This window comes from Lissotriton helveticus, chromosome 1_1 (genome assembly GCF_964261635.1).
Source record: "Lissotriton helveticus chromosome 1_1, aLisHel1.1, whole genome shotgun sequence".
In the NCBI taxonomy this organism is placed as follows: Eukaryota; Metazoa; Chordata; class Amphibia; order Caudata; family Salamandridae; genus Lissotriton; species Lissotriton helveticus.
The window spans coordinates 1,709,153,381-1,709,177,950 of NC_136057.1; the positions used below are offsets into that span (position 1 = coordinate 1,709,153,381).

Here is a 24,570-nt window from a genome sequence, read left to right on the forward strand (position 1 = left end):
CTAATCTTTGGACTGGGTAAGAGTGGTCTGCTTAATTCAGACACTCTGTTCATCACCACCCCCTTTTCTGAATCATTTTGTCCACCATAAGCGTGGAAGGGTATACTCAGACATGAGTCCCTTGCTCACTGCTCCATCAGGATTCAAGCAAGCCGGGCCGACGACGCCTGGAATGGCAGAAACCGGTCCCCGGAAGCTTGTCTCCTTTCTGGTGAAGAATTGGCTTGGTAGTTTGGTCTGCCCTGTTCCCATGATGCACTGGGCCAGGGACAGACTAATTTGCATATAGCCAGGTTCTGAGCTGGGATGGGGCAGTGAGCTAAATAACGGTTATGGATCAAGCCCTGATCTTTGGACTGGGTAAGAGTGGTCTGCTTAATTCAGACACTCTGTTCCTCACCACCCCCTTTTCTGAATCATTTTGTCCACCATAAGCGTGGAAGGGTATACTCAGACATGAGTCCCTTGCTCACTGCTCCATCAGGATTCAAGCAAGCCGGGCCGACGACGCCTGGAATGGCAGAAACCGGTCCCCGGAAGCTTGTCTCCTTTCTGGTGAAGAATTGGCTTGGTAGTTTGGTCTGCCCTGTTCCCATGATGCACTGGGCCAGGGACAGACTAATTTGCATATAGCCAGGTTCTGAGCTGGGATGGGGCAGTGAGCTAAATAACGGTGATGGATCAAGCCCTGATCTTTGGACTGGGTAAGAGTGGTCTGCTTAATTCAGACACTCTGTTCATCACCACCCCCTTTTCTGAATCATTTTGTCCACCATAAGCGTGGAAGGGTATACTCAGACATGAGTCCCTTGCTCACTGCTCCATCAGGATTCAAGCAAGCCGGGCCGACGACGCCTGGAATGGCAGAAACCGGTCCCCGGAAGCTTGTCTCCTTTCTGGTGAAGAATTGGCTTGGTAGTTTGGTCTGCCCTGTTCCCATGATGCACTGGGCCAGGGACAGACTAATTTGCATATAGCCAGGTTCTGAGCTGGGATGGGGCAGTGAGCTAAATAACGGTGATGGATCAAGCCCTGATCTTTGGACTGGGTAAGAGTGGTCTGCTTAATTCAGACACTCTGTTCATCACCACCCCCTTTTCTGAATCATTTTGTCCACCATAAGCGTGGAAGGGTATACTCAGACATGAGTCCCTTGCTCACTGCTCCATCAGGATTCAAGCAAGCCGGGCCGAGGACGCCTGGAATGGCAGAAACCGGTCCCCGGAAGCTTGTCTCCTTTCTGGTGAAGAATTGGCTTGGTAGTTTGGTCTGCCCTGTTCCCATGATGCACTGGGCCAGGGACAGACTAATTTGCATATAGCCAGGTTCTGAGCTGGGATGGGGCAGTGAGCTAAATAACGGTGATGGATCAAGCCCTGATCTTTGGACTGGGTAAGAGTGGTCTGCTTAATTCAGACACTCTGTTCATCACCACCCCCTTTTCTGAATCATTTTGTCCACCATAAGCGTGGAAGGGTATACTCAGACATGAGTCCCTTGCTCACTGCTCCATCAGGATTCAAGCAAGCCGGGCCGACGACGCCTGGAATGGCAGAAACCGGTCCCCGGAAGCTTGTCTCCTTTCTGGTGAAGAATTGGCTTGGTAGTTTGGTCTGCCCTGTTCCCATGATGCACTGGGCCAGGGACAGACTAATTTGCATATAGCCAGGTTCTGAGCTGGGATGGGGCAGTGAGCTAAATAACGGTTATGGATCAAGCCCTGATCTTTGGACTGGGTAAGAGTGGTCTGCTTAATTCAGACACTCTGTTCATCACCACCCCCTTTTCTGAATCATTTTGTCCACCATAAGCGTGGAAGGGTATACTCAGACATGAGTCCCTTGCTCACTGCTCCATCAGGATTCAAGCAAGCCGGGCCGACGACGCCTGGAATGGCAGAAACCGGTCCCTGGAAGCTTGTCTCCTTTCTGGTGAAGAATTGGCTTGGTAGTTTGGTCTGCCCTGTTCCCATGATGCACTGGGCCAGGGACAGACTAATTTGCATATAGCCAGGTTCTGAGCTGGGATGGGGCAGTGAGCTAAATAACGGTGATGGATCAAGCCCTGATCTTTGGACTGGGTAAGAGTGGTCTGCTTAATTCAGACACTCTGTTCATCACCACCCCCTTTTCTGAATCATTTTGTCCACCATAAGCGTGGAAGGGTATACTCAGACATGAGTCCCTTGCTCACTGCTCCATCAGGATTCAAGCAAGCCGGGCCGACGACGCCTGGAATGGCAGAAACCGGTCCCCGGAAGCTTGTCTCCTTTCTGGTGAAGAATTGGCTTGGTAGTTTGGTCTGCCCTGTTCCCATGATGCACTGGGCCAGGGACAGACTAATTTGCATATAGCCAGGTTCTGAGCTGGGATGGGGCAGTGAGCTAAATAACGGTGATGGATCAAGCCCTGATCTTTGGACTGGGTAAGAGTGGTCTGCTTAATTCAGACACTCTGTTCATCAACACCCCCTTTTCTGAATCATTTTGTCCACCATAAGCGTGGAAGGGTATACTCAGACATGAGTCCCTTGCTCACTGCTCCATCAGGATTCAAGCAAGCCGGGCCGACGACGCCTGGAATGGCAGAAACCGGTCCCCGGAAGCTTGTCTCCTTTCTGGTGAAGAATTGGCTTGGTAGTTTGGTCTGCCCTGTTCCCATGATGCACTGGGCCAGGGACAGACTAATTTGCATATAGCCAGGTTCTGAGCTGGGATGGGGCAGTGAGCTAAATAACGGTGATGGATCAAGCCCTGATCTTTGGACTGGGTAAGAGTGGTCTGCTTAATTCAGACACTCTGTTCATCAACACTCCCTTTTCTGAATCATTTTGTCCACCCTAAGCGTGGAAGGGTATACTCAGACATGAGTCCCTTGCTCACTGCTCCATCAGGATTCAAGCAAGCCGGGCCGATGACGCCTGGAATGGCAGAAACCGGTCCCCGGAAGCTTGTCTCCTTTCTGGTGAAGAATTGGCTTGGTAGTTTGGTCTGCCCTGTTCCCATGATGCACTGGGCCAGGGACAGACTAATTTGCATATAGCCAGGTTCTGAGCTGGGATGGGGCAGTGAGCTAAATAACGGTGATGGATCAAGCCCTGATCTTTGGACTGGGTAAGAGTGGTCTGCTTAATTCAGACACTCTGTTCATCACCACCCCCTTTTCTGAATCATTTTACTCCACCAGAGTGCGCAGCTGAGTTGCCTGGAAGTATAGAGTGAGGTCGGGCATGCCCACGCCGCCATGCTCAGGGGGAAGTGTGGCAATCGTATGCTTAAACCGCAGGCGTCGGCCGTTCCAGATAAAGCACGCTAGATCTGATTGCGCCCTCTGAAGCCATCCCGCCGGTGGGCGCAGAGGGAGGGTCTGGAATATGTAAAGAATCTGGGGCAGCAGGGTCATCTTCACTGCCGCGATACGACCCAGCCAAGACAGGGTTAGGTGCTTCCACCGTCTAAGGTTGTCCCGAAGTCGGGAGCTGAGCCCGGCATAGTTGGCATCCGCGGTGGCCTGCACCGTTGCGGCCAACAAGACCCCCAAGTAAGGGATGGTGGACTCTGATCACTGCAGGTCAAATTCAGCCTTGGCATCCTCTAGCACCTCTGGAGACAGTGATATGTTCAGGGCTTCCGACTTCGCCTCGTTGATCTTAAAGCCTGACGCCAGCGTAAAGGCGTGCAGCTCAATAAAAAGTGCTCGGAGGGATTGCATCGGATTGGTCAGGGATAGTAAGATGTCATCAGCGTATAAACTGATCGTGTGCGTGTCCCCGCCAAACGGGATGCCCGTAATGAGGTTGTGTTTCCTCACCCGTTGCCCCAGTGGCTCCATATAGAGCGCGAACAAAAGGGGAGAGAGTGGGCACCCCGGTCTAGTCCCTCTGCCAATTGCAAACCGTGGGGAAGTGTGGCCGTTAACCCGGACTGCAGCGTTTGGTTGGCGATAACAATTAAATATACGGTTGCGCAGGGTTTCTCCTATCCCGAACCGCTGTAGCACCAACTCCAGATAGGGCCAATGCACCCTATCGAATGCCTTCTCTGCATCGATCGTGAGGAGCAAGCAGTCCGGCCTCGTCCGCGACCCGGCCTCGATGAGGTGGAGGACTCGCCTGGTGTTGTCGCTCGTCTGCCGCTGTGGGATGAAGCCCGCTTGATCGGGCTCCACCAGCTATTGCATATAGGGTGCAAGTCGACTTGCTAGGATGCCGGTGTAGCGCTTCAGGTCGATGTTCAACAGGGATATCGGCCGGTATGAGCCACATCGGGTGGGGTCCCGTCGCGCCTTGGGAATCACCGAAATGGCCGCCTCCAGCAAGTCAGAGGAGATGGCACCCGGTTTATCGAAGGTGTTGAAAAGGCCCTTCAGCAGCGGGGCCACTTGTGGACAAAAGGTCTTATAGAAGGCCGCCGTGTAGCCATCCGGGCCTGGGGATTTCCCCAGTTTAAGGCGAGAAATTGCTGATATGACCTCCTCTAGGCCTATGGGCCGGTCGAGGAATGCCGTCTGCTCCTCACTTAGAGACGGGAGAGCTGCACCCTGCAGGTAATTATGACCGTCTTGCAGGTCGAGGCGGTCTGCTGTATAAAGATCAGCGTAGTAGTCGCCGAAGGCCGCGGCGATGGCCACGTCATCTGTGATGGGGGCGCCGTGGCTAGGCTGGATGGATCGGATCTGTTGCCTCTGGCGCTGTTCCCGTAACCTGCTCGCCAGTAATCTCCCGCAGCGATCCCCTCCTGTATAGTACGCGTGTCGGAGGCGCATGGCGGCATATTCCGCAACATCCTGGTCTAGAGCCGCCAGCATTTTCCTTTCCGTGCATAGTTGACGCCACGCCCGCGTGGCCCCAGTGCGCTGGTGCATCTGTTCCAGTTCCGCCACTCGCTGAGTGAGTTCGGCTCTTTTCTGCGCGCGCTCCCTATTGTCAGCTGTGGCTATAGAAATGAATTCGCCGTGGAGAATGTTAATATTAATGTTATGGGTGTCTTATATAGCGCTCGGCTACTCCAAGGAGTGTCCCGGCGCTTTCTAACCCACAGAAAAACTACAAGGAAACAGAAAAGAGGGCGAAGGAAAAAAGATCAATCATTGTCCATAGAGCCACGTTTTCAGACCTTTCCTAAAGGCCAACAGGTTCGAAGTACAGCGGAGCGACAGGGGGAGGGTATTCCATAGCTGAGGAGCCAGATGTTTGAAAGAACGTCCCCCAACCCTTGCTTTCCTAACAGCAGGGACAATAGCCAAACCAAGAGATTCCGATCTTAGGAATCTTGTGGGTTTGTAGAAGGCAAGGCATTTCTGGATATATTCAGCTCCGACCACATGAAGTGCCTTATGCGCAAGTGTGAGTGCCTTAAAAACAATCCGCTTTCTAACAGGGAGCCAATGTAGGGAAAGAAGCAGGTCCGAGGCTTTCGCACAACGAGGTAGGCCAAAAATCGCCCGTGCAGCCGAGTTTTGGACTACCTGAAGCTTTTGTAATAGATAGTCCGGAAGACCCAAATATAAAACATTTGAGTAATCAAGCCTGGAGCAGATAAGAGCCTGGACCGTCGTCTTCCTATGCGCCAAAGGGAGCAAGGGAAGAAACTTGCGCAACATTTTAAGAAGACCATAACAGGTGCCGGTCAGGCCTAGAATCTGGGGCTTAAGAGATAGGCTGTTATCAATTTTGACCCCAAGATTCTTGGCAACCAAGGAGGAGGACGAGGGTGGAAACATGTTCACAGGCCACCAATCCTGCCAGCTGGGGTCAGCCTGACACCCAAAGAAGAGCACCTCAGATTTATCAGGGTTGCACTTGAGGCTGTTCAGCTGAAACCAGTCAAAAACAGCCCCAAGGCACCCGCGGATGCTCTCTCCGTTGAACTCCGCCCCCCATCCACAAGTGAAAAGGAGCTGGGTGTCATCGGCGTATGACAAGATCTGAGCCCCAAAAGACTCCGCCAGCACCGCCAGAGGGGTCATGAAGATGTTAAACAGAGTCGGGCTAAGCACCGACCCCTGTGGGACTCCGACCTCCAAAGGCGGCACTTCGGCAGAGTGAGGGGGGCCCAGACCATCTGCCGGCGACCAGCTAAATAAGATCTAAACCAGCTCAACACCGTCCCTCTCAGACCGATCTCATGAAGTCTGCTGAGGAGAGCCTCATGAGGGACGGTGTCGAAAGCCGCCGACAGATCTAACATTACCAGCATGGCTCTTCCACCTGAATCCAGCACTTCCTTAATGGCTTCATTAACCTCCAGAAGTGCAGTATCGGTGCTTAGATTGGATCGAAAGCCCGACTGGGTGGAGTGCAACAAGCCATGGGTTTCAAGAAAAGGTGAGAGCACAGAGTGAACATGCTTTTCCACTATCTTTGCAAGAGCAGGCAGCAGGGAAATTGGCCTGTAATTGGCATGATTTTCAGGGTCAAGACCAGGTTTTTTAAGGAGTGGAAGAACCATGGCTCGTTTCCAGACCATAGGGACAACACCACTCGTCAATGACAGATTAAGGATCGGATTGATCAGAGGGTTCAAAACCTCCGCAGCCCTGGCCAGGAAGGAAGCAGGGCAGGGGTCCAAGGGGGAACCTGACTTAAGTTTAGAGAGGAGGTCCTGAGAAATAGAATCAGAGATCGCTGGAAACTCCGATAGAAAAGGACCAGTTCCGTCTGTCAAGATCAGCTGATCCCTTGGGATGGCATCAGCGCAGGGGTTCAAGGAGGAGGACTCTTGAATCCGCTTTATTTTAGTACTAAAAAAATTTGCTAATGAAACCACCCATGGTTCAGAAAAGTCATGCTGCGATACACTAGCCTTAGGGGTGACAAACTCCTTAACAATGGAAAACATTTCTCTACAGGAACTTGACGCCGTCTCAATTCTGGCTGAGAAATAGTTCTTTTTTTCGGCCAGGATGTCCGCATGATAAGCCTTTAAGGTGGCCCTATAGGCGGCCTTGGCCTCCGGATCATACTGCTGGTGCCAAAGCCTCTCAGCAGCCTTGCAATTTCGCCGGGACAAAGCAAGAGACTCCGTAAACCAAGGCGCTGAAATCCGTCTTGTAGATGTCCGGGGCGCAATAGGCGGGGCAAGTTCGTCTAACCGCTCTACTAGCCACTTCTGTAACACATTAAGATCACTCTCTAAGTCACCTGATAAGGAACAGGGATGCTCCAGACAAGCCTGAGACAAACTCCCAGGGGTAACCAGATGATAGGCCCGCCTGGGGTGCCTTAGATAATTAGATTTTCCGCCAGGTGATTTGCTAGTTCCCTGAATCTGAAAGCAAATCAGATAATGGTCCGACCAGAGGACGGGGGCGGGACTAGCCATAACAAGAGGAAAGGTGGAAAATACCTGATCAAGAGTGTGGCCCTTGTTATGGGTTGGACCAGACAGATAGGGAATAAGGCCCAGGGGGGCGGTGATGTCATTGACTTTAATCGCATCGCCGTCCGTCCGGACGTCCATGTGTATGTTAAAATCCCCAAGCACAATACAATGTTCAGTTTTTAAGCAGAGTGCCGCGATTGACTCCTGCAGCTCCTCGTAAAAAGATCCACGCAGACCAGGTGGTCTGTAAACCAGGAACCCAGAGAAGGATTGATGGGCAGATAGGGCAATAGAAAAATCCAAGGATTCACAGCCAGAGATGGACGCCATAGGGACAACCACACAAGGGGTAGATCTTAAAACCACAATCGCGACCCCTCCACCCCTCCCGATAGGTCTATCATGTCTGTGAATAACATAATCAGGAGTGATAGCAGTTGCAATGTCAGGGTTAGAGGACACCCCTAGCCATGTTTCAGTGAGCATAAGACATACCGGTTTTTCGACCGTTAGCAGTTCATAAATATCAAGAGCATGTCTGCCCAGGGAGCGAGTATTGAGTAAAAGGCATTTATAATTAACAGAGGTCCTAGGGCTAGAGGTCCCATGCACCGGAAGGGTGCATGGAAACCATCCACAACCAGGACACCGGCATTTACCTCTATACCTCGCCGGAAAGACCATCTGACATGTGGTCGTATATTTCCTAAATGTCAAGAGCTCAGCCGCTGAATATGTAATCCTACAACCCGCAACACATCCCGCCCCGTCCGCCTCCGTGACGCGGACGGGCGCAGACGGGCAGGACTCTGGCATGACTCCGGCGTGAGTCCGGCGCGTCCGCAAGACGCGTCCACTACGCGGAGAGTGGACGTCCCTTTATATAGTAAACTAGAGCGCGTCACAGCGCTTACCACCCCCAAGATGGCCGCCGCGTTTCCCTTCGTCTACTCGGGACCAATCTCCCAGCGTCTATGCTCAGCTGAGAGTGGCCCGAGTAGCGGAGGAGGGGTGAGAAGCTTCGAAGTAAGTTTAAAAGTGCCCCAGAGTCCAAGGTAAAATACACTGCCTTTTCGATCAAGCAGGGTACAGGGTACAATCAGTACGCTAAAATGAAGCAAGATAAGGGATAGTGTAAGAACCTCCCGGCTTCCGCCTCAGGAGGGAGAAAAATGCTCAGGCTAGAACAGGCGCCGAGGCATGAGAAACCCTTATATAGTAAACTAGAGCGCGGCACAGCGCTTACCACCCCCAGATGGCCGCCGCGTTTCCCTTCGTCTACTCGGGACCAATCTCCCAGCGTCTATGCTCAGCTGAGAGTGGCCCGAGTAGCGGAGGAGGGGGGAGAAGCTTCGAAGTAAGTTTAAAAGTGCCCCAGAGGCCAAGGTAAAATACACTGCCTTTTCGATCAAGCAGGGTACAGGGTACAATCAGTACGCTAAAATGAAGCAAGATAAGGGATAGTGCAAGAACCTCCCGGCTTCCGCCTCAGGAGGGAGAAAAATGCTCAGGCTAGATCAGGCGCCGAGGCATGAGAAACCCTTATATAGTAAACTAGAGCGCGTCACAGCGCTTACCACCCCCAAGATGGCCGCTGCGTTTCCCTTCGTCTACTCGGGACCAATCTCCCAGCGTCTATGCTCAGCTGAGAGTGGCCCGAGTAGCGGAGGAGGGGGGAGAAGCTTCGAAGTAAGTTTAAAAGTGCCCCAGAGTCCAAGGTAAAATACACTGCCTTTTCGATCAAGCAGGGTACAGGGTACAATTAGTACGCTAAAATGAAGCAAGATAAGGGATAGTGCAAGAACCTCCCGGCTTCCGCCTCAGGAGGGAGAAAAATGCTCAGGCTAGAACCACTTTCAGGGCTGCCCATTGCGTAGCCTCAGAGGTATCTCCGTTGGCGTTGTGTGAGAGGAACTGAGCAAGCGCCGTTTTAATCCACTCCAACGTGGACGGAAGCTGCAAAAGGCTATCACGCAGTCGCCAGTGTCGCTGCGGGTTGGGCGCTGCCGAGACCAGAAAGGACGCCACTACCGGCGAGTGATCAGACAGAGAGGCCGGGAGGATCTCCACATCTCGTGCTTGACGTGCCAGTTGGGAGGAACACAAAAAGTGGTCAAGTCGTGCGTATGTTTTGTGGGCTGCGGAGTAATAAGTGTATGCTGTCGCCCGTGGATGTGTGTGTCTCCAAAGATCAACGAGGTCTAGGTCTGTGATGTGAGTGTGCCCCGCTGTAGACAGTGCCCCCAATTGACCGGACCGCTGGCCGGAGCGGTCCGCCGTCTTGTGAAACACAAGGTTCAGGTCACCCCCAAGCAGCAGATGTGAATGCAAATAATAATAATATAGTGTCATGTTTCCTTTAGATGGCCACTTGCTTGTTTTTTTTGTTTTTTTTCCCTTTTTCGCGCCAGGATACTCTGGAGTAATGGAGCGCGTTATAAAACAGCAAATAATAATAATAATAATAATAATAATAATAATGCGTGGTAGCTGTGGCTGCCTCCAGGGCGGTGTGTAGAAATGTCTCTTGGCCGTCGTTGGGTGCATAGATAGTACCTACCAACAATGTCTGACCCGCCACTTGGAAGCGATGGACTAGCAGCCTACCCTGGATCTCAGCCTCTTTTTGCAGGACCCTCCCCCCGAAGTACTTGGCCACCAATATCGCTACCCCGGCTACTTTTTTGTTAGCGGACGAGAAGAACTGCCAGGGAAAGGATCGGGACTTGAGTCTGTGTTGGTCTTTGGGCATCAGATGGGTTTCATGCAGGAGGCAGATGTCTGCCTTCGAGTGCTCCAGGAGGGACAGGACCGCCCTGCGCTTAATAGGGTTGTTGAGCCCTCTCACGTTAAGTGAGAGAATCGTTAAGGGGTGTGTCAGCTTAAGTCGCTACGCGCGGTGCCGGGCCTGCACTAGTCTGTGGCGAAGCTGAACCGTGTCTTGTATGTGGTGGCCTAGGAAATCCCGGCATAAACTCAGAATTTCGTGGACAAGGAGCACCCCCCCTCCCCCCCAACATCCCCCCAACTCCCACCGTCCCCTCCCTACACCCCCCCCCAACCGTGCCCCAACTGTGGGTAACCCTTTGGTGAACATTGCCCCAGGTCCAGCCATCAGTCCGGCAGGGCCTGTGGTAACGTGTAACGTTGACAGGGAAGTAGTGGCAGCGGCGACCCGCCGGCTCCCTGTCCCGGTCCTCCCGCCTCTCGGCGGTATTGTATATCAGAATCCCAGGCTGCTATGTCTCATGGCGTGCTGGCCGTGTCTTTGGTCACCTCTTGGATAGCAGCCGCGTGCTCCTGCGCCACTGTCTCTGGATCTGGCCTGCTGATTTTTTTCTTAGGTCGCCTGTGTCTCACTTTCTGCCAGCCATCTCCAGTGCTCAGTGGGGGCGTTGAATGAGAGAGCGGAGCACCGGTCTCGTCTCCCGAGCCCTCCCCCTCAAGGGGAATGCCCAGCAGGTCACAAGTGTTACTTAAGGATCTGAATTGGTGCAGCGTTCCGTTCCACTTGAAAATGATGCGGAATGGGTGCCCCCAAGAGTATGGGACCCCTTTGTCTCTTAGGAAAGCAGTGACCCTCTTGAATGCTCGTCGTTTCTGCAGGGTAATTGCGGACAGATCCTGGAAGAGTTCCACCGTGTGGCTTTGATAGATGAGGGGTCGGTTTTGCCGAGCCATTTTCAAGATGCGCTCTTTGAGGGAGAAGTCAGGGAGGAAGGCGAGGATGTCCGGTGGTGGGGCGGCAGAACTGCGCGGGAGGCCCACTCTATGCGCCCTGTCGATTCTAATCTCGAAGTCCTCGGGCTCCCCCAGAATGTCTCGGAACAGGCCCTGTAAGTAGGCTGCCACTTCCCCTCCTTCGGCCTTTGAGGGTATATTCCGGACGCGGATGTTATTGCACCGCGAGCGGTTCTCCAGGTCTTCGGAATGCGCTTGTAAGTCCATCTGTTGCTCCTGAAGTCTGAGTATTTCTTGTTGGAGTGCGTGCCCTTCCTCGCTTCTGGCGATATCAGCGTTCTCCACTCCCGCCACTCTTTCCCCAATCTCGTCCATATCTCGTCGTAGTTCTTTGTACCCTCCAGCCATCTCCTGTTTAAGGGTCTGAATGTCTTCTTTGAGGGAGGTGAACAGCGCTTCCATGAAGGATTTCGTGGCCGGCGCTTCCCCATCTGCTCGACCTCCATCTTTGGGTTGGGGCTCCGGGTTCTGTTTGTCTGGGTTTTTCTCACTTTTGGCCGCCCCCTTTACTAGCATGTCCGTGATGGTGCGCCCTGTTCTGCGGTTGGTGGAGGACATGGCTGGATCGCGGTGCGTGTTATCGGGTCCCTCATCTCCCGGGGCACTCCTCGCCCCTGAGTTGTCCGTGGGCCCCGAAGGGGTAGGCCGGCGGTTTGCCCCGCGGGGAGGGAATGGACTCCGTGGAGGGGAAGTATCGCGAGGCGTCGGGAGTGGTCGGTTGGTGCGTACACTATCCTCTGTTTCTGGCTGTCGAGAGTACCCCCTCCCTGTGTAGTCTCGGGGACCCAGGTGCGCCAGGAGCGACCGTTGCCGAGTGCGGTCGGGGGCGCCGAATGGGTGGTCTCCTGATCCGTGGGCAGCGGCGAGAGCCAGAATTCGGGCCCTCGAGTAGGCGGACCGGGGCCCCACGGAAGCACCGGGGTAGGTCTCAAGTGTTGTGGCGATGGCCGGGAGGTCGGCGGTCGTGCAGGGGTCGGTGGGCCGAGTGCGGCCGCAGGCAGGGACCCGCCCGAGGGCGACGGGCGCAGGCACGCACGTGGGGGCCGGGACTGCTGCTAGAACCGCAGCTGGGGTCTCTCTGATGAAGGCCCCCGTGCACGATGCAGGCCTTTGCCTCTTTCTTTCGCACCCGTCCGCCTCCTGGCTCGCCAGGCCTGGCGCCGGGGGCTCGAGCGTGCCCCCCCCGAGTCTCTCCCTCGCGCCCCTCCACAATTCTCCTCACCTCCGGTTTCGGCTGCTTCAGACCCCGTCCCCGGGGCGGGCGCCGCCTGTTGAATCACCGCTCGATGCCAGGCCCGTCTCTACTGCTCCCGCACCGCCACCTCACCTCTCCCCGCGGCAGTCCAGACCGTCACTCACTTCTCTGCCTGACGAACGGCGGGGTGATGGATCTCGTAGTGTGGGCGCCCACTCCGGTCGCGGGGGTCCGCCGGGCCAGCGGCCGGGTAGGCCCAGAAGCCGGGACCTCGATTTCCGCGACCTCCGGCCAGATCTCCCTTGCTCCACCGGCCGGGTCGCGGCAGCTGCAGCCAGGGGCTCCACTTCACTCCCGGCCAGGTATCACGGGCCGCCGGGCCCCGTCGTGGGCCCCGCAGGGCGCGGGACTACCGTCTCTTCTCCCGGATGGCAGCCACTGGTCCCGTCAAAGCCGGCGATCACCCCTGGGGTGGCCGCCATTTCAGGGCTTGCGGTCATGGGGTGTCACCTCCGCTAGGTCCCCCGCTCGGTCAGGCAGGCTCGACAGCAGCAGCGTAGACGGTGCAGTCCACCTCCGCGGTCAAGTAGGGACCAGGTGAGCAGTGTTTGGAGAGGGTTAGGCTATGTCAGGTGCTTTATTCGAGGATCGGGGCAGGGAGCCACGGAGACCTGCGTCCGATCAGGTCGCCATCTTGGCCACGTCCCTTTTTAAATAACTTTTAATGTTTTTATTTTTGTTTAAACTGTTTGAGTGTGAATAGTAATTTTAGTTTCTTCGCTATCCAACACTTTCCCTAATGTTGCTCCCAGTGGAGTGGGAATAGTTATTTTTACCTCTCTGCTATCCAGCACTTTCCCTACTGTTGCACTCACTGGAGTGGGAGTCATCATTCTTACCCCTCCGCTATCCAACACTTTCTCTACTGTTGCACTCAGTGAAGTGGGAGTAGTAATTTTTACACCTCCGCTATTCAACACTTTCCCTACTGTTGCACTCACTCCAGTTGGAATATTAATTTTTCCCCTTGCGCTTTTCAACACTTTTCAACTGTTGCATTCACTGGAGTGGGAATAGTAATTTTTACCACTCCGCTATCCAACACTTTCCCTACTGTTGCACTCTTTGGAGTGGGAATAGTAATTTTTATTCCTCCGCTATCCAATACTTTCCCTACTGTTGCATTCTTTGGAGTGGGAATAGTAATTGGTTCCCCTCCACTATCCAACACTTTCCCTGCTGTTGCTTCCAGTGGTGTGGGAATAGTAATTTTTACCCCTCCGCTATCCAACACTTTCCCTACTGCAGCACTAACTGGAGTTGGAATAGTCAATTTTATTATTTTGCTTTCCAACACTTTCACTACTGTTGCACTGATTGTATTGGGAAATGTAAGTTTACATTTTTTAATAGTTAATGTTTTACTTTATTATAGAATGTTTTTTTGTTTTAAATATTGATATATATATTATATTTTTATATAATCTTAAAGTTTTAAAATAAATGAAAGATAGTAGTTTATTCATTATTTTAAAGTAAATATATATGTGTAAACTATTATGTTTGTGTGTTTATCTTTTTTAAATTAAGTTTATTTGTTATATTTTGTTAAATTATATATTAAATGTAATTTATCTTGTTAAAATTAATATTTAATATATTTAATATATATTCTTTTATTTTCATATATATTTAAATCGATTTTTTTACATCTATATTTTTCCATCAATATTTTTGCTTTGATATTTTTGTACTTACCTGTTTAGGTATGGGAGTCTATATTTGTTTTCAATATTTTGAACATCGATATTTATGTGCACTAGTTACAAAGTGCGTTGAACACACATCATGACCACCCGAAAACTTTAAATCGGGTCCTATGTTGCTAATACCATTCTGTTTGCTATGTATCCAGAGGTAGAACTGGTAATTTGGATAATAACTGCCACAAACAATGTTGTCCGCTGACCAGAAAGGGATAAAGTGGCAGATTTATCGGTAGCAACAATATTTCCATTTGGTAATTCCTCCATCCTTTCAGTGACAGCAAACAGCTGTGGGACTTCCCAACAAGAATTACCATATGCGCGGTATTCCCAGTCCATCTCCAGTAGACAATGAGATGCATCCATAATGGTACGGAGCGGAAAAATCTGTGCACCCCCGACGTTTTTGGCTGCATAACATTGCCACTATGAACATAATTGTGGCCTTAATGTACACTGCAAATCAGATTCACACCTACCAGCAACCCTCTATCCAGTGTAACTACTTAATGTCGTTGCAGGCTATTGTAAAATGTTATTTAAACACATGTGTCTGTCTGTTTTAGGGGTATTCAAGAAAGAAATGTACAAATGTACTAGTCTAGGCTGCGGTGTTGCTACTGGATAAAGTAGTTACATGGAGAAGTGTGGCTCACTGGTTATCGGAGACAGACCTGGAAGCAGAGGTCAGCCCGGGACCAGGGTTCAATTCCCGGCTCGGCGGGGTCTTGAGTCCTAAAATGTCCATGGACTCGACAATTCTTGCTCCGGTGCCTACTCGATTCACGGGTTCACACTCTGCGACTCTGGGCAATAGCTTGCTTAATCTCCACAACGGCCCCTCGCGGCGGGATGCCTGGCTTTCACCTTGCGGATACCCTGCCGGGGTTATCTCACAGGGGACGGGTTCCCTAAGCAAGCGCTTAGAAACCGCTTGGTGATTTGCGCTATATAAATTCCTGTACATTTACATTTACATTAATGCTATAGTTATAACAAATACTTTTCAATTAAATTTACATTGCTGGAGCAAGTCTGCGCCCAATTATTTGAAATAAGGACAGAATCCCATCTGGCCAATCTTGGTACTTTGACCACTTAACAGCCAGGATTATGCCACACCCAAATGCAGGCAAGATCCCACCATCCGAGAGGAGAAAAGAAGGAACAGGTCTCAAACACTCACCTGGAAGTAGAAGTCGAGAGCGGCCATCATATCTGCATCATAGGGGAAGCACTAATGAACCAAAGCAGGAGAAAGGACAACATGTTAGTGATAGGCAACTACACAATGATTCAAGTTCTCTGAGAGAAAATGTGTCAAAGAAATCCGTCAATCTTGCTGCTTCAGATCAAAAGAAATGTATTCAATTTTCGATACAATTCCATTCTATGATAGCACTCGTTCAATTGTTTTCACAAATATTGCATGACGCAGAAAAGCAGACATCCAGCTAAAATGTGTTTTGCAATATAATTGCTTCTTTATGGCTGTTTTCACAAATTTGCTGCTTCTACACATCCTCTCAGATCGCCTTCACAATTCAATTTGAGAATAATAGACTGGACCTCACAATATTATTATTTAATTAACCCCAATTTAACACACGAACCAAAATCCAAAGTTTCCAAATTAGTGACCAATGCCCCATGGTAAGGGTATATCCTCTTTACTGCAACACCACAGACCCGCTCTGATCCAATTCTGACAGCAAACTAACGACTAAGGCATCCAGTGTGCCCTGAAGCCAGCGATTCTCCCTAGGTCCCACCCACTCCTGTGACAGGAGCTTGCGGTACGATTTGAACCCCGCTGGGTTAACTGCAATACATTATCCGAGCACAAGGGCATGGAAATCCGTAGTAGTAATAAAGGGTGCAGCTAGAGCTTGGAGTACACATATTGCATGGAACTGGTGCTCTCGCCCTGATGCTAATGCTGGTATCCAACGACTGCGAGTATTCCCAGTTCTATTATGGTGGGGGGGGGGGGGGGGGGGGGGAGAATGGCTTTCAGATGGGCAAGGCCTGCCTGTGGAAGTATAGAGATCAATTTCTAAGGCACCTACTGAGACCCTTAAGCCCACCAATGACCAGATTTGGGGGCCTTTATGCAATATTCCTCAATCCTTTGGAAATGTTCCCCCTTTCCAAAATATTAAACCTGTTGCAGACCTAGAGCTAGATTACCAGTGCCCCAAGAAAGCGGCCGCACAGTGTGACGCGTGGCACCTGGAAGACTTTGTTGGACTATGTGAAGTCTTCCGTAAGAGTGCGCACAAGTTGAAACATTTACCCTCTCGGGAGGCAGTACTTTCTGGAAGAGCGGCGACACAGTTGACCCAGATTATGATCCGATCCTATGGTCCTCCGCATAAGGAGAGGGCAGTAAAGAGGACGATGATGGTTCCTCAGATGGTGAACCTGGGTGCAGCAGACCATGGTGTCATGGGTCCAACTCCATAGGTGCACTGGAAGAGGAGGTTCCCCAGTGTGACGTATTTGAACCTGGGAACCTTAACATCCTAGGTCATCAGAATGGTTTCCCGAGCAAAAAGTGGCAGACCATGTCACCAAGAGAATCAGACCAGCCCTTAAAAGGATGGTTAGAGCAAGGTTGGGAGCAGAATGTCCCTACCTGGAGGGCAAAGTTACAAAACACCAGACATTGATCAAAAATGTGCAAGTTTTTGCAAAGTATGTAAATGACCATAAAAAGGGGATCGATCGTTTGTGGAGGGCCTGTCAGGACTAGCTTCTTGGCTGGATGGGCCCTCTCATGAAGATCCTGCAGTTAGCAGAGGACACCTTGAGTTCGCACATGATCCTATCGACAGAGACAGTCTGTGGCTAGGCACAAAGTGCGATCTGTCTGTTAGGTAATGCTAACTGCGCCCTGTCAGCAGAGCAACGCTTGTCACTCCTAATAAAGATAGATTTCAAATTGGGAGGCCTCTCAACTTCAGAAGCAGGGGCCAACACCCAAGGCAAGTTATTCAGAGATTATTTTGGCAGGGATATAAGAAAATTCAGTCACTTTCTCAGCCATAGAGAATGCTCAGACTTCCTTTAAGAAGATCTTCTCTGGGAAGGTTTTCCTCGGGCTGGAAGAGGCAGGGACTGCTCCTCTGCCGGAATCTCCACAAAGCTCCTTTCGAGGGCAGGCAACACCTGTTACGATGGCTGTCGATGAGGAATTTTCTTCTCCTCAAGAGTTTCCAACAGAGGCAGGAATTACAGAACCAACTTCCAAAGAGGAGCTGATGCCCAAGGAGGATTTTTTGGTAAGGATTATCCATTTTACCCATGAAATTGGGGAAAAGATTGAGAGGGTTGTGGATAAATGAAAGGACATTTCTGAAAACCTCTGGGTCTTACAGACGTTTCAGGGATTTCGCATAGAATTTTATGCTTCCCCAAAGCAAACCTCTTTCCTCTGAAATTTTTGGGTGGTGAAATGAGTCTGATAGATCAGGAGTCACGAGGACAGGAAACAGATGGAGTGATTTACAGGTTGATAACACAGCCACAATGTTTCTTTAATAATCTCTTTCTATTAGAGAAAAAAGTCACGCGTTTCAGACCTATAAAATATTTGAAAGACTTCAGAGAGTGGCTGGTCTACCCCCATTTTAAGATGAAGGTTATCCTGTTACAGACATCCTCTTGCAAACAGATTGGATGGTCAGACTCAACCTCAAAGATGTCTATTTAACGGTTCACATCTATGCCACTCAAATGAAATTTCTGCACTTTGTTTGGAGGGGAAAGCGTTACGAATTCCAAGCACTTCCATTCAGCCTCTCATTTGCCCCATTGTTTCTTTACCAAGCTAATGCTCCCAGTCCAGTGGTGGAACAATTAAGGTCCTTTAGAATAAGGTAGATAATCTATTTAGCTGATATCCTCTTGATGGATCAATATCGTCAACGGTTGCGACTCAATATGATCACGGCTATTGACTCATTGCCAGATCTTGGTTTTGTGATCAATCAAGAGAATACACACCTATGACTAAGCCAGATCATCCCCTTTTTTTGGGTTTGTGATTCTCAGTGAAGACATCCCTGAACCTCTCAAAAGGGAAGCCGCAGAAGATCAAAAAGGAATTAAGGAAGGTCACGAGAAGGGACAAAGTCTGTATCAGACAACTTGCCAGGAGTGTAGGCATCCTATCCTCATCTATTCAAGTGATCTGTCTGGAGCAGCCGCACTAAACAGCTTTACAAAGAGTTAAGGCTTCACATCTCAGGCGAAGGTCGACATACTCCCACCTAGTTCTCCTAATGCAGGATGCCATGATGGAGATCCTGGCATGGGTGGATCACATGGAGGCATGGAACAGGAGAGTGATCATCAGGTCCTCCCTGGACCTGATCATAGGATAGGACACAGGGAGATGGGGCTCGGGCGCCAGATGCAGAGAATATTTAGATGCTAGTAAGATGGGAGGAAGATAGTCAGAAGAAGAACTTAGTCTACACATAAATTGGCAAGAACTTTTTGCAAGATGCGTTGCTTTGAAGTAGATGACCAAGGACAAAGTCTCTTGCTGTGTATTTCTAAAGATGAACAACTTGTCTGCGGTGAGACACATCAACAGATTAGGAGGCACAAGCTCAAGGAACCTGATAGAATTAGCGAAGGACTTCTGGCATTTTTGCCTGTGACACAAGATCACAGTAACAGCGGAATATCTCCCAGGTTAACAGGTGGAGAACTGGAACTGCAGTAATAGTATGGCCGCCAATGAGTTGTATTGGTCGGACTTCAAAGCCCTGATGGATACGTGGGGACTGAGGGATTTGGACCTCGTTACGTCCAGGTTGAATAATCAGCTACTGATATTCTTCAGCTGGAGACCGGATGCCACAGCAACAGAGGCCTTCCTAGAGGATTGGTCTTCACGCCAGAAATACAGAAATATGCCTTTCCACCCTTCGCCATAATTGCTAGGGTGACGGCTTAGACCAGGACACAGAGAACAAATCTGATTATGGTGAATCCTGCATGGAGGTCACAGGTGTGATTCCCTGTTCTAATGGAGCTGTCAAAGAACCTCATAATCATGCTGCCAGAGACCCTGGTCATCCTCTTAGACTGTTGCGGACAACCACATTCGATGGTGGTCCAGGGACATCTCAAACTGATTGCCAGGATGAATTCAGGTGAAGCTCGATGAACAAGGGACTTTTGGAAGTCTTTTCAGGATTCATCAGACAGCCAAGGGCCTCAAACACAGTTAAGAGGAATGGAGCAGCATGGAAGAAATGGCCTGGTTGGTGTTTGGAGAAATAATTGGATTCCTTGGGGGCAGGGATTATCCATATACTGAACTTCCTCTCGGGTAAGGCAGAGATGGGTCTAAGATCAGCCGATTAATGAGACAACATCGGGTGCGAAAAATGCAGTTATGACTATGTCCTTCCTGGTTGACCCTCTCACGCAATTAATGGTGCAACAACCACCTCTCAGACTATGCACCTCCTAAACTGAAGCCACTATCTAAAAGAGAGTAATATACAAATATCACTGTATTAACATAATCTCCATATCACTGTATTAACATTATCTCCATACCATACCTTTCAATTTGATCCTACTATTACTATATTACTATATGTATGCTGCGAATACATTCATCTTTTTATGGCAACCATTACGTTGTTACTTATCTTCTTGTTTACGCCGCAAAATATACCCATCCAAATGTTAATCAAGGGGTTCTCTGGATGAACCACATTGTGATAATATTTGCACGTTGAGATGATGAGCCTCTCTAATTCTTTAAGTCAGACTGTAATGTTAACTATTCTAATGATTGCATGTCCCTCTACATAGGATGGTCTCGCACTGTCATCATGTGCTTGGTTAGACTGTGCATTATGCCTGTCTAGAGATTACTAATCCCAATTACTTGGAGGTTTGCATTGTTATGCCATACTCTTATATCATTTGCTTGGTTGACTGTGCAATATGCCGGTCTAGGGATGTTAATTTTAAAATGTACTGGATGAACCATACTTTATTGATCACTAACCCCAATTACTTGGAGGTCCATAATGTTATGTCATACACTTTTAGGTGGCATAGAAAGGCTTCTCATGAATCTTAAACCTAAGTAATTCTAAGTGTTTTTCCTGTGCAATTATAAGGTGAATGACGTTAATGTTCCGCATATACAAATGATTCCTTCCTCCACTTCATTGTTGTCCAAACATTAAAACTGAGTCCTAATGAATGGTATCCATAAAAAATTTATAATGAACATTTGGAATGTTTCTCGTTAAATCTGTTCTCTCTCTACCTATCCTCCTTCCAATATGGCCGCGGCTCTCTACCTACGAACACTTTGCCCCTAATCACATCATGTTGTCACCCCCATCCCGGACACCTACTACTCTGAGGTATGCAAGTAAATCACAAATTCACATCGAGCTAGGTAGCCTTCTCTGAAATCTTGATTCTAAATTCTTCATTTCAAATTTTCCACAGCGACAGCCGTCCTGGCTGGCCCGGGATCTATCAACACCAATTCTGTGCCTCCAAACCCACACCCACAGGGCCGGACCCCCACAACCCTGTGGTATGCAAGCTAGATACCTATTCAAATTGTGTAAGACGATATTCCTTCCTAGAGTAACTTCACGTTCTCTGTATGATTTTAGGCCCTTATACCCCTCGATGGCCCCTGCAATGCACTCCAGTGACCATCCACCACAGATAATTATGCCAGGATCATGGCACTTCGACCAGTGAATTCCAGGTACCCAGGCTACCCTTGTTCACCTTTGTAGTTACCCATACACTCCCCACTGCCCCCAATCACCTTGATCACAGTCATCCCTTCTGACCCACAATAGGATTAATCAGCATGTTCCACAACTCAGGCCTATAGTATATTATCACAACTCCCACAGGCATTTTTTATTTTAAAGAGTTTTATATAGCGTCGCGAACTAGAACCAAGACATCGGGTATCAGAGCGCTTTACATAAGCACCAGTTTGGTTACAGATTGACACTTTTATTTTTGTTAGGCACGGGGAGATTAAGTGAGTTGCCCAGAATCACAGGATGTTGAGCGTTGTTGCCAAGACTCGAACCCGGTTTCCCAACTTCGAGGTCGACTGCTCTAGCCGTAAGGCTACATCCTCTCCCCATGTTGGCATGCATGGCATGAGTAGAAGTGGTGTACAGATTGTGCATCCCTTCGCTAATTGTGTTTTCTCCCCCACCCTGTTTGTTTCCACCCCTTCTTCCTTCCCCCTTTCCCTTCCTTCTTTTTTCCCCCAATAGGCAATTGTCACAGGCATCCATTCTTTTGTCCTGAAGATGATCCCTGCATTTTTGTAGCGAGATCGAAACTTCGTCGACTTCTCGCACCTTGACACAACTGTATACATTTATTTAAATGTGCTAAGTTGTGCCATTTATCCATTGGTGGCCTGCATGTTGAACATTGTTCGGCCACGCTTCTTTGTGTGCCTGAATTGTTTGGTATAATTACGTTCCCACTTGCATGTTTCCCCTCTTTTACCATGTACATTACATGATCAAGTCCAATTGGACATAAAAAGTAGACATCATTGTATCTCTATTTTCATATGCTTTGGCTTTGTGACCTCATGTTAGGGACCCTTGTTCCTTAAAACAAAAACTCTTTGAATGCACAGCAATGTGACAAAATAAAACAAGGCCTGTTTACAGAAATCGAGCACTCATGGACGAATACACTGAATAGGGTTTGGGCAGGGTAAGGGGCGAACTCAAGCAAGACAGCCTACATTTAAAACAAATGCAGCCAACAAATAGAAAGCAAGCGCATCTGAGATACAAACCACAAAACCAATGGCAAACAACAGTTAAAAAGCACTTCAAGGGTATCTTTCCGGATGTTCTCAAGATGTCCTTAGCAAACGAGACAGTTAAGCTATCTGGTAGACTTTGACCTAAAACTTAGCTGCAGAGTTCTGGGAGGGGGAGGCGGTTAGGTTAAGCACCAACCTTGTGTATAGATCATTCCTACCTGTGCTGTTCCGTCACCACACGCAGCTGATCACTAACCCCTAATTATCTATCACACACTCTCACTACCCCTGCAGCTTTGCAGCACTGTTATTGTTGTATGCACATATATAGATATGTAAACGTGCTAGAATTTCCGAAACTTGAGAAAGCACCTGTTTTTTTGTGGAGAGGTGTCTGTGCGCTACATATGTGTGTGAAGTTAGGGCTCACAGAGAAAAATGTAACTACTGCGATCTAGGAATGTCAGTGTGCACTCTCCGTGGTGCTGAAATAAACACACAATGTTAGAATGAGCTAAGTGCACGAGTTTCCTATGGGACTAACATTGAGACATATACACAAAAGCCTTGGATGTAGTGACGTGTGCTCTACTCTACCATCCGTCCTCACGATTGGAGAAGCACAAACACAGCCACGCTGTGGAGATGTACAGCTCAAATGGGGTTGACGTTCCGAAACAGGGCTGGGGATGGACACCTCGATAACCTGTGTGTGTGTGCTGAAAAAGGCACAGTGGAGATGCAGGGGCCCTAATAAGAGGTGAAAAAACAACAAAGCCTAATTAACAAGTAAATGGTCTTTTTAAAGACCTGTGAAGTACTTGGTGCGGCTGTGTGTGTGTCTGGGAAGCTGTCTCAGCCCTGGCTGACACGCACGCCGGGGGCTGAAGGCCTTTGAGCCCAATGGGCGTTGCACGCCTGGCCCACATTTACTAGAGTTTGCTCAGGCGATCCGAAACCCAACGCAATATAGCAGTGCACATTCAGGCCTTTAAAATGGTGCGTACTACGATTCTTTCTTTGGCGAGCACCTGGCCTAAAGCTTGGTAAATGTGGCCTCTGAGCGCCCGGTGCAGTACACTCAGCGCAAGGCCTGCACATTTCTCAGCACAGTCTCCTCTGCCCTACCTTCTTCTCCTTCAGGTAGTAACCGATGGCATAATTCCGGTCCCCCGTCTCCTTCTCAGACTGGAACCTGCATAAGGAACAGAAGAGGAGGTGGTGTCACTGGCAGCCCAAAAGCGTTCTCGCGCCCTGTCTCTCTTTATACCCTCACCCGTCATCTCTTAAAGGACAGGTTGACCTAAAGTAAAAACAAGCACACACACACACACACACACACATACTATAGGCTGTACACTTCTCACAGAAGTACTGATAGGACACACTGACTGGCAATTCCTTAATGCTCACCAGGGCTTAATTTGGAGAAAAAAATAATTGCAAGCGCCCTTCTCTCAGGAGACCACCACAGCTTGCACCACCCATCGCTGCCAATGACATACCTACATAACTACTAAACATCGACCTCCTAAAAGTGTGACAATTCAGACTGTTCGAGGCCCTCAAAGCAAGAATTGATTAGGCGGCAGCTATTAGTGGTTTTTAATGTGTAATAATTAATAAACAACTGTTGTTCTGCTCATCTTTAAATTGCACAAACAGCGCCACCATGTGGCAGTCTGTCATAATTGCCGATGTTGACAATTGCCGGTGCTGAGCACAGGAAACCACCGGCTCAAACTAAGCACTGTGGTTGCCCACAAAGTTGTCGAGGAAAAGCAGAGAAGGTGGTAAAGCGTAACGCATATGAAAAAGTAAGAGGCATCTTACTCTTTTGGGTGGCAATGGAAAGAACTCCAGGTTCTGATGGCTGTGCTGGGATTTTCTCAACAGCAGGTGTATTCTGGAGGAGCAAATTGCACTTGAGAGTTCCCCTCTGTATTTTTTTTAAGAAACTTTATTTAAAGTTTTACACAATAACAAACTACAAGTGTGCAAACAATGCAGCAAAAAGAATCATGCAGTCATTAAATATGTGCAGTTATAGAAGTTGGACCAACCATTGAACCCCCCTTCCACCAATAAAAGCAAAGCAAAGGAAACAGACATTTAATCCGCTTCCTGATCGGCTCCTACCTGGCTGCCCACTACTGAAGCGCTTTGGGAGCCTGACTGTGTGCCATTAGCCAGCAGATCATGACAGAGTTCCCTCCAAATCTTTAAATCATCGTCAAATTTCTCATCTTTGTGACATCTCTTCATGTACACCTCCTCAGCAAATGTCCATTCGCGCACATCTCGTAGCCATGCCAAAACCTCAGGTGCCCACGTCTCCATCCACACAATAGCAATTCTGTGCCTAGCTAGCACTAAAATGAATTGCTGGACTCCATATGCAATTTTTCTTTGCATTTTAGGTTTCTGTATTAACCCCAGTAGGCAATGGGAAGGTGTCAATTGCAATCGCATACTCACGCTGCCTATGGCACGCTTTACCACTTTACCACCTCCGTCCAGTAGATACTAACCTCAGGGCACTCCCAAACCAAGCACAGGAAATTGTCCCCCCCCTCATACAGCACCTAGAGCATCAGTCGGACCTGCTGGGGGCCATGCGATGTATTCTACCTGGAGTCATATATGTGCGGTGCATGTAATTGTAGTGAATTAACCGAAATCAGGCGTTACAAGAGACCGTGTGCGTGAGTGCACCCACCACCCTCCAGTCCTTTTC

The 24,570-nt window shown here is 49.3% G+C and overlaps 1 protein-coding gene across 2 annotated transcripts in view; it reads right to left on the reverse strand.

Annotated features, from left to right (window-relative positions):
* GLS2 (glutaminase 2) overlaps positions 1-24,570 on the reverse strand; it is a 324,314-nt gene that overhangs the window by 72,965 nt on the left and 226,779 nt on the right. For both annotated transcript variants that reach the window (XM_078689104.1, XM_078689105.1), the window contains exons 10-11: positions 22,962-23,028; positions 15,210-15,260 (exon numbers count right to left, since the gene is read on the reverse strand). In XM_078689104.1, coding sequence (XP_078545230.1) covers positions 15,210-15,260; positions 22,962-23,028 — 118 coding nt within the window. The remainder of the gene's footprint in view (positions 1-15,209; positions 15,261-22,961; positions 23,029-24,570) is intronic.